Source organism: Oryza glaberrima, chromosome 6 (genome assembly GCF_000147395.1).
Source record: "Oryza glaberrima chromosome 6, OglaRS2, whole genome shotgun sequence".
Taxonomy (NCBI): Eukaryota; Viridiplantae; Streptophyta; class Magnoliopsida; order Poales; family Poaceae; genus Oryza; species Oryza glaberrima.
Genome location: NC_068331.1, coordinates 20259311 through 20269890, shown reverse-complemented (window position 1 = coordinate 20269890; position 10580 = coordinate 20259311). Strand labels below are relative to the sequence as shown.

Here is a 10580-nt window from a genome sequence, read left to right as displayed (position 1 = left end):
GGAAACAATATTTTCTCTAGTTATTCATGGTAAAGGCATAATGCCCTGTTTCCAGAAAAAAATTCCAATCTAGTATTGTTTCAATTATAATATTTTAGTAATTGGTAGTTTTAATAATTTATTGTACACTATATTCACTTTACTTCAACTATGTTCATGTTAGTTTTTCTTGCACATGCCTTCATCATTTATGTTTGAAGGAGTGTTTTTTAAAAAAAAAAACTCCGTACCCCTATTCTCAAAATCTTGTGTTCGCCACTGGAAAAAAATAAATTCCTTCAAATATATATGCACTTTATTTGGGACACAGCTTTGCCACAGTGGTATATAGAAACATACTGGAATAATTCATCTTCATCAGCAGCTGACTTTATCTAGTTTTGCTTGAGTACCCAACTGTCTGTTATGGTCTAATATATGCAGTGATCTGGGGTGATCACTAAACAAATACTCCCCCCGTCCCAGAATATAAAAAGTTTTAGGTTGGACACGGTTATCAAGAAAGTAGGTAGAAGTAAGTGGTGGAGGGTTATAATTAGATGAGCAGTGGAGGTAGGTAGGAAAAGAGAATGGTAGAGTGTTGTGATTAGTTGAGAAGAGAATGTTGGCGGAGAAGCTGTTATATTTTGGGACAAATTTTGAGAGCTAAAAGTTGTTATATTTTGGGACGGAGGGAGTAGTACTTATGAAGACACCTTGGTCTCACAAATGTTTTTACCATTTTTCATGAAATATCTGAAATGCAAAAAAAAAGTGGTTTCATTCAAGGATTATATATATACATGAAATGGAGAAATATTATCATTAATAAATCTAAGGCTGAGTTTGAATATAAATGTGTTGAGAACTTCTTTCCCTGCAAATGCAAAATTAAGCGAATTATTAGCGCATGATTAATTAAGTATTAACTAAAAACTTAAAAAATAGATTAATATGATTTTTTTAAAAAAAAACATATTTCCTATAGATTTTTTTTAAAAAAATAAACCATTTAGTAGTTCAGGCCACGTGCATGTGAAAAACTAGGAACTCTGTGGCTAAAGAGCACTTTTGACACCAACAGGCACCGGTGGTTTGCGACAGTACTACATGTACAAAAGCGTGGCTTTCATCTTTTGCTTGTTGAGTTACCATACACAGCTTAAATTTGAATTTTGAAATAAAGTTGGTTTTTTATTGTAGTTTATTTGTCTAGCCTTGGATTTTAATTAAATGCTAATAATTAATATAGATATAAAAGTTTTACAATAGATTACCTTTTTTACTTTCGTCTATATTTTTTTACGTCTTATTTGCTATAACTACAAATGACAAAAGAAACTCCGTAGTTAGTTAACTTGTTAGCAAAGAGGATTGGCTAATGTTGGGGCAATGAAACATATGTGTCTAATCCCAATGTTGGGACACCAATATTTATAAACATAGTCAGCAATCCAACAATTTTGGTAGAAACCAAACAACCCCAAAAAACTAGGGCTTCTATACTAGAGCTAGTGTCATATTGGTACCAACCAATACATGTCAGTACCAGACCTGGTACCTCATCAATACCAGACTAGTGGTATCATACCCAGACGAGGGGGAAGAGTAGAAAGGATGGAAAAGGTTACTGGCGTCGGTTCTTCCACCTGGCAACTACGACGATGAGCTCAGGCGGCGACAGATCCGGTGGCATTGGGATTGGCATGTGTTGTATCCAATGACTGGGAGCTTAGGCGCTTCAAATCCACCATGGATGGGCAATGGAGAGGGGCGATGAGAAGGCTACAGCTACATCGGGGTTGTGTGGTGTCTCAGGTGGAGGCGGAGTCAACAGCAATGTAGCTCACCGGTCAGCCAAGCATCCCAGAACAAACAAAGAAACCTAGGAGTCGAGCCCGATCCATGAGCTGAGGAATTATACCATACCATATGTTAAGGGATGTAGCCGGATGCGCCGTGCTCGAAGTGGATGAGAGGACACCGCCAGTGTGGAAGAGAATAGAGGCCATCTGGCCTTGTTTTCCGACAGTGCTGCCGCCATGGCCCATACCGTCATGGAGAATTGAATGGGAAGAGAGGAATCGTAACCGTCGGCTAGGGCCTCACGTTGCGGCACTCCTAGAGTGCAGCGTGGGTGGTAGCTCTATCGCGACTGTCGCCACCACCCGTGCATTCACTTGGTGAATTATTTGGAATCATACCGCACTGATGCTAGGGTACGGAATCCCGTCTCCGAGCATTCCTATTAACAATTGATGTAGCAAGCATTATGTATAGTGGGCAAGTGGGGAGTGGATCTCATGGAAAACATCATCGCTTTGGTATTGCCCATGACACCATACTCCGTTACAATTACCACCAGGGAAGTTGACAAATGACAAGCTAGCTAGGTCTCTCATGCATGTTCCAAATGCTGCTGCATGCACATATGCTTTGCGATGAGGCCGGCGTTTGTTCGTTGCTGCTGGTTGTGTTGTTGTGTCCAATTGAGGAGCTGCCCAAAAAGCATCATTCCTTTTTGTGTGGTGGCCTCTTTCCCTTGATGCAATCTTCTGTTTGATTATTGCTGCATCTTGGGACTGTGCGGAAAAGGACCAGTGCTTGAAGCACAAAACTTTAAGTGCGATTTTTGCGTCATTTTCCCTGAATCGATTAAATTTATTCCAAACTGATATGGCAAAAGTAGTATCACATTTGAGATTTGCCAACCATTTGTTTGTTCTAAGGCTTAAAAGTACTGTACGATAGCATATTGTGCGATTAATTAAGTATTTTATTAGTACTCAAGATGATATTACACTACAATTATCAGCTTGTCAGCACTTCTCGATGAATTGATCACCGCAAGCTCTCACTCCGTCAGCTCAAACTCATGACAAAAGTAATGCAGCGTACTTCAACTTATAAGAGGGTGTAATTCTTCTTAATACAACAATCCCTTTCTAAGATGAGGGGTCACGTCTCCTTATAGATTAAGTTTTTTTTTTATGAAAAGAGTACGTGGTTAGGGGCCACGGCCCAGACTATACACCATGATCGGTTAGTGGCGAATGCCATATCCTAGACGCTCCGATCGTGGCACACAACATGCATGAACTGGATGTGCGTATATATGGTGTGCTCTAGTGGCGCCGACAGGCTCTCAACAGAAAGAAGCAGAAACCTACCGGAAAAAGAAACAAATGTGCAATGCAAGTGTTTGGCTGGGCAGAGTTTTTCCGAGGGATTAGAGAGTTTGGACGGATGAAGCTATCGAGTGTTTTGTTTGATTAGAGAACATGGAAATTTTGATACGACGGGATGACGAATTGAGGGAGGAACCCCTACTTTTTAATAGCTATGTAGGAGTGAGAGTTGGACAGGAATTCTCCCTCTATGTTACCTAAACAAATCTCGGCCATCCATTTTTACTTAAGATCTACCGTCTAGCTAAACTCCCTATCAATTCCTACCACATTCGCCAAACAAGAGATTGGAATTAAAAATCAAATTTTTACACTAATATTGCTACTAATTTACTCGTTTAAATTCCTAATATCCTCTTCCCCTAAGTTGCTAAACATGCCAAGTTTAGCACATCTTAGGCCCCGTTCGTTGCTTTAAAAAAAATATTTCCGCACACGCAAAATGAGAAAGCTCACTAGAATATGATTAATTAACTATTATATATATATATATATATATATATATATATATATATATATAAAGCGTACAATTTAACAATTTGATAAGCGTGCTAAAGGAGAATGAGGAAGTTGAAGAAAAGAACTAAGCCTAAGGCCATCCCCAGCCCTCCATGTCATTTAGTATGTGTTTGATTTGGGGACAAGGTGGGATGGGTTAGACTCATCCCTGTTTTTAGGATGAGATGATCCCATCTATCTGTTTGGCATAAGGGATGGGATGATCCTACTTTTGAAGGAATGGCCCACATGTCAACGAGAGAAAAAAGTGGGTTGGATTTGTCCGCCGGTTTTTGAGGGACCATGCCAACCCGGATCTTAAGGGAATATTCCTTATCAGGGACCATCCTATCCTACCTATCTCCAAACCAAACACACTAAAAAATAGGTTCAACCCAACCCGACCCATCCCAAGTTCCCAACCCTTTAACCAAATGCATACAGTATCCATAGCATTAAATACATTGCCACATAAGAAAAAAAAACTAATGTGACAGGAGAATTAATGAGGAGAAAGATAAAAAGATAAAGGAACCATTTCTCATGCAAGAAACCATCTCTACATAAGTACCAAGAATGAAAACAAGGGAATAGATGAGAATTTAATTTGAAGACATCATCAATTGAATATATAGTTTCTATGCATAGTGCCTATATGACATGGCAAATATGAAAATTACTTGATAGGTATTTAAAATTGATGAAGATGAAGATTAAGTTGACGCACATGATTAGTTAACTTTTAATTATTATAAACTTGAGAAATGGATATATTTGATATTTTAAAGATATAGAAAGTTTTCGTACGAACATATTGTTTAGTAGTTTGAAAATAAGTAAATTATATTGGTGGTACACAAACTTGTCAGGTGGGTGCAATCTAGTGCATAAACTTGTAAAATGTTTGTGATGGTGCATGAACTTGTCTGGTGCGTGCAAAACAAGGCCAAAAGGACACAACAAGGCTAATCTCATCGATTTAAGTGCTGATTAGGATGCGATGTAAACATGCAAGTGAGAAGACGCCATATAGACATATATATATGTTCAATAAAAGGTAAAATAAGGCATGATTGTCGTCAAAGAAAGACATAAAAAACCTGAGTAATGATGCAAGGGTGGAAACAAAAAAGAAGGTTAATGTAAGAACTGAGTTTATAAATATAGCATATCTCATGCCCATCTCATATGTGTATATCACGTCCTAATCTACATCCAACTTGGTAAAATTAGCCACGCTATGTTATTTTGGTATTGGTTCACAACCACTAGGCAAGTCTGTACACCAAAACAAGCATTTTACAAGTTTATGCACTTGATTGCACTCACCTGACAAGTTCGTGTACCGCTAATGCAATTTACTCTTTGAAAAACGTGATAACGGAAACCGAGATAAAATATGTATCTTAATGAGAAAAGAACATGGGCCCTGTGCTAATAGCTTAGATAATTCTGAAAACTCAATTCCCTCTCCTGATTTGTACTATGCAATTCCTTGTGTTGCTCATTGATTACCAAACACTGAGAGAATCATGCAAAGGTTTTGAAGCCCCAGCAAGCAAAGTTGCGAGCTTCTGAATTGAAAGGTCAGTGTAGAAGTGCAGCCTAGCACTGGGTTCAATGTTTTTCCTCAGAAAACCTTTGGAGAATGTTGTCATTGGCCTTCTTTTTTTTGGTTCATATGAGTTATGTGTGTGATTCTGGATCTTGAGCGCGACACGAAACAACACAAATCTGATGATGTTTACGTCTGAAGCTGCAAATTGCCCACGAGGACATGCACGGAGAATAATGAGGTAAGAAAAATGTTCTTCTTGACCACTGGGTAGCCACACCCCATGTCAATTCATGTCTGTCGAAGCGTCCATCCCAGCCTTCTGTGTGTCTGGATTGCGAAACTGTAGGCTCTATTATCAGAAAAAGGATTCACTGCAAACATATCACATTTTGCCTCATTTTTTTCTCTGAAATTTGTTTCAACAGTTCTCTTCATGTCTCGCTTAAATTTTTTCAATGAAGTGTTTTTGTTTCATTTTTTTCCCTGTAAATTTTCTTTCATTTTCATTAATTTCCTTCAGTTTTTTACATTTATTAGAGGGAAGGGAGGAAATGCAAGGCGTAAGAGAGCACGATTATAATGGACAAAAAATAAGCCCATGCCAAATTCTTAATGGGCTGATGTGAGCTTAACAAATATAAGATTAAATAGGCGATCAACGAATTTTATTTATTTATTTATTTGTAAATATTTAGGAATATGCTTTGGTTTTCAAAAATTACAGAAATATACCCCTAACGTCCTTTGTATGAGCGCTTTTTCTTGTTTTGGAAAAAAAAGCCCTCTACGAGGACTAGAGGGACTTAAATGCAAAATTTGCTTTATAGCTTATATTAAAATATTATTTAGTAATTTCAAATTTTTTTTTGGAGTTGGATAAAATCGAACTTTATATTAAAATTTTCAAGCTCGATAAGATCCTTATAGTTAACAACTTATTTATTTAAGATCGTTTAGAAGTTCGAATATTTGTTACATACAAAAGTTGCATAACTCAATCACTATTACAAAAACGGACATACATGTTGGCACTATCGGGCCAGAAATGCTAAAACTAGTACCTATAGTGCTTCCCCCCCCCCCCCCCCAAAACGCGTATCCACGGGACACCATCGGCTAAAACCGTCACCTTTATAGAGAGATAGGTGTCGGTTCTAAATTTAAAACCCAACACCTATAATATTAGTGTCGGTTTATTTAAAAGAACTGACACCTATAATATATTATAGGTTTTAGTCTTTTAAGAACCGACACCTATATTTATATTATAGGTGTTGGTTTTATAAAAAAACCGATACTTATTAAGAAAACCGGCGGGAGCTGACTGAGCCGAACCATTAGCTCTCTTTCATCTCTCTTTCTCTCTCTCGCTGTTTTTTTTACCGCTCTCTCCCCCCCCCCCCCCTCCATCCTCTCCTCTCCTCTCTTGATTTCTCCGCCTCCTCCCCTCTCCCTTTCTCAGCGGTCTCTCTCTCCACCGCACCACCCGATGGCAGCGCTCTCCCCTCTACTAGATTTGGCGGGATGGGAGGTGGCGGCGGCCCCGCCTAGTAACAGCACCCTCCCCTCCACTAGATCCGGCAGGAGGGGATGTGGCATCGGTGGCGGGAGGGGAGGAGGCGGCGACGGCTCGGAGGTGGCGGCAGTGCCCTCCCCTCCGTCAGCTCCGGCAGGAGGGGAGGCAGCGGTGGCGCCCTCCCCTCCCCTCCCTTTGCTTGCTTTGTTGATGTTCTTGTGTTCTTAGTGTTCTTTCATTTTCTTGGATTAAATGTAATTAAAAGTGTGATGAAATCTAGTTGGAGTGAAGGGGAGATGCTCAATGCATTTTCTTGGATTAAATGTAATTAAAAGTGTGATGAAATCTTGTTGTTGTGAAGGGAAGTTGCTCGAATTGAGCCGATGCATTGAGCTGGCATTTTTTCTCATTCCTAGGACCTCAAACCGGCACCTTTAAGAGAACTCAAATGTATCGATTATTGGGTGCCAATTGCCAAATCCAATACCCATGTGGGGTTGGCAACCGGCACAGGTCCCCTTTTTCATAGTAGTGACTCGACACTCCCAGCCTATTTCTAATTGCAATGCACCAAAATATTCCTAGTATATGTAAAATGAAAGTGGCCCAACAGACAATGCCTGATGGATTAAAATTTATGCTCTCTTTCCAATCCAAATGAGCAAATTCTATCTCTATCCCCCCCCTCCCCCCCTCTCCTCCTTCATTGCTAAATGGGCCAAAAGGACGACTACTGCTATTAGGTTCAGTGCTTTTTAATTTGTTGAATGTGCCAAAATTAGGCCTATATATACTTTGTGTTATTTAGAAAATAGAATTAATAGTACCGAGTGTCAATTACAATGAGTCTTATCTTAGTAAAACAAATCCAAATTTATTATTTCTGAATGGTGGAATTAACATTTCCAAGTTATAATTTGAATGTAACACACATATTCTCGCCTATCACCAAAAGATCAAAAGACACCACATATGGACCGATCCAGAACTGAACATCTCCACGTATACGGGCCAATTTTACACCGATACATTCAAACATATAAATACCCTGTAGACTTACCATAGTACCCTGACGTGTGAGGTAATAAAATAATGGTACCCACATATCAGCGACTGTAATGGTAATGATATTATGGTAGAGGATTCTCACCCTCAACGCATTGATCTCAATCCGTGCGGTCGCCGGTGAGGCGGATGAGGCTGTAGGCCCAAGCTCCGGTCGCCGCACCGGCGAACGGTCCCAAGATGTACACCCACAGCGCCGTGTACTTGCTCCCCACCAACGCCGGCCCAATGCTCCTCGCCGGGTTCATCGACGCCCCCGACACCGGCCTGCGCGCCACACGTCATCCATGTCAAATAGACCCCAAAGTTAGTGTGACGACATCATTTGCGGGTGTGTGAGTGTGAGTGTGCGTGTGCGATGGTGCGAGCCCATACCCAGCAAACAGCACATTGAGCATGATGGTTCCACCCACAGCCACTCCAGCCATATGACCCACCTGTAAAAACAGAGTCAGATGACCGATAAGTCAAAACTGATAAGTATTCGTGATGTGGATGGCTGCCATTTACCGCTTGGTCGTCGGTGGCAACAGCCATGATGACGAACATGAGGTAGAAGGTGATGACGAACTCGATGACGAGCGACTGCGCGTGGGCGCCGCCCGGCAGCGTGGCCGGCACGGGCGCGTGCCGGCCGCCGAACATGAGCCGCAGCACCACGCTCGCCGCCGTGGCGGCGGCCGTCTGCGCCAGCGCGTACGCGGGCGCGCGCCTCCACGGGAAGCGGCCGGCGACGGCGAAGCCGAGGGTGACGGCCGGGTTGAGGTGCGCGCCGGAGACGTGGCCGACGGCGTACACCATCGCCATGACCGCCGCGCCCCACGCCACGGCCACCCCCGGGAACGTCACCGCGCCCTTCTTCTCCTCCACCGTGATGGCGCCCAGCCCCGCGAACATCAGGAAGAACGTGGCCAAGAACTCGGCGAGCAGCTGCACGCAGCGTCGTCGTCGATCAACGACCAAATTAACCAAGCACACGATCATATATATATACATTTCGTTGAAGAGAGAATCAATGGCAAATGCTGCTCAGCGCTCACCATCTGGAGGAAGGTGAACGACATGGGCATGCCACAAACCACGACGTCGCCGCCGTCAGGCGCCTGCGGGTTTTGGTGGTCATCCTCCTTGTCCATCTTGCTGCCTTCCTCCATGGACACGACCTCGACCACGGAACCGTTGGTGTAGGAGTCGTCGACTTCTCGCCGTGCCATATCTGCCGCCGGCCGGCGCACGCACTCACTGTCTCCAAATGCAAATTATTATGCGGCAAAACCGAAGACGCTGAACAAATGGGTATCTAGCTCACACACGTAAATATATTAGAAGAAAATAGTACAGTTTTAGTTACACAACGCAATAGACCAGACAGGCTATTGCCGGGGTACAAGGAACAAATGGGTATCTCGTGGATGTCGAGAAGAAGATCGAACATATGGACTGAAATTATATAAGAGCAGATCGTCCTCACTCCTCAGAGTGTCAGCCCTCAGCTCTGTCTTGCCCTTAATTTCATTCTTTCTTCGGATTCACCGAGAGTGGTTGATGAAAGCCAAACCAGGTGAATTACTGAAATTAAAGATTCGAGAGATACGAACTGGGGATTGGACAAAATTGAAACGACAACTCCCACGAATATATGTTCCAATAATGACAAGGTCGGGGAAATGTATTAGAGGATGGATACAAAATTAACCTGATGCCGTCTTTTGGTGAGGGGGGGACACATGTCAGCAACTCTGCATGTACATGTTCTTGTTTCTTCAGAGAACGGCAGAGACAGACGACAACTAGTGCGTCATACATGGATGGATTTTTTTTTTCAGATGGAAAATTGGGATTTTACACAAATTAACCATTTATTATTGGCGCATGCAACACCTATAACTCGATTCGTTAGCAAATTGCTTAGTGGGTTCGGCCCAATTGATCTGGTGAAATTCAGCTCAGCTTGACGATTTGCAGTTTCATTACAAAGCCCAAAGCTAGGCTCACCAAATCAGGACCAGTCTGAAACAATAGAAGAGGTATGTGCAAGGACCCTCGGCTTCGGCTTCTTTAAAATTTGCAGTCAACAGGATCAGATGATTAAACTTACAACACAAAAATAGAACAATAGATAGACGCAATTGTGATATGCCTCTCATTTCTCATCTGATAGCTCAAATTGATGGATAGATGGATAATTTGAAAAATAAATTGTGATAGCTATTCGAGGGATAAACAAATTAATTAACTTCTACAAAGTTGAAAAGTTGCTTTATCAAAGTATTCCAAGAAAACTTTATATAGAATTGTGTTCATAAAATGCAATGTTTAGGAGCTTGGGAATCATGCGAACAAAAAATCCAAAATCTAAAATTAGAAAAGAACAGGGCCTTAGACTATGGTGCTAAGTTTTAATTTCTTCGAATTCATTAAGACCTCTTTTTGAATGCATGATTTGAAGAACTGCATGAACAGGAAAAAAATAATGAGAAATTAGGGTGGCACACCAACTTGATCCTAAGTAATGTCAAAAGCACACAAATTACTCGAATCGCGTTGTTTGGATGCTTCACAGGAAAATACTACATGAATTTGGAGAGGGAATGGCAGAAAGGAAATGTTCCATGTGGTTAAATCTAATGGTAGAATTCCTCTAAATTTCCTATGTATTTGGTTATTCTATAGGAATTTCAAAGGGTCAATTCCTTTTGTTCTAAAGGAGTACATATAGGAAAATTTTCCAAAAGATTCAACCCTACAAGTGCTCCATTGGTCAAAGGAAAAAATG

The 10580-nt window shown here is 41.4% G+C and overlaps 1 protein-coding gene across 1 annotated transcript; it reads right to left on the bottom strand.

Annotated features, from left to right (window-relative positions):
- Nucleotides 1-7905: 7905 nt before the first annotated feature.
- LOC127777996 (aquaporin NIP1-4) lies at nucleotides 7906-9018 on the bottom strand. The gene is made up of 4 exons (XM_052304627.1): nucleotides 8845-9018; nucleotides 8315-8734; nucleotides 8180-8241; nucleotides 7906-8071 (listed from the first exon to the last, which is right to left on the bottom strand). Exons 1-4 carry the CDS (start codon nucleotides 9016-9018, stop codon nucleotides 7906-7908), a joined length of 822 nt encoding a protein of 273 aa, XP_052160587.1.
- Nucleotides 9019-10580: the final 1562 nt, after the last annotated feature.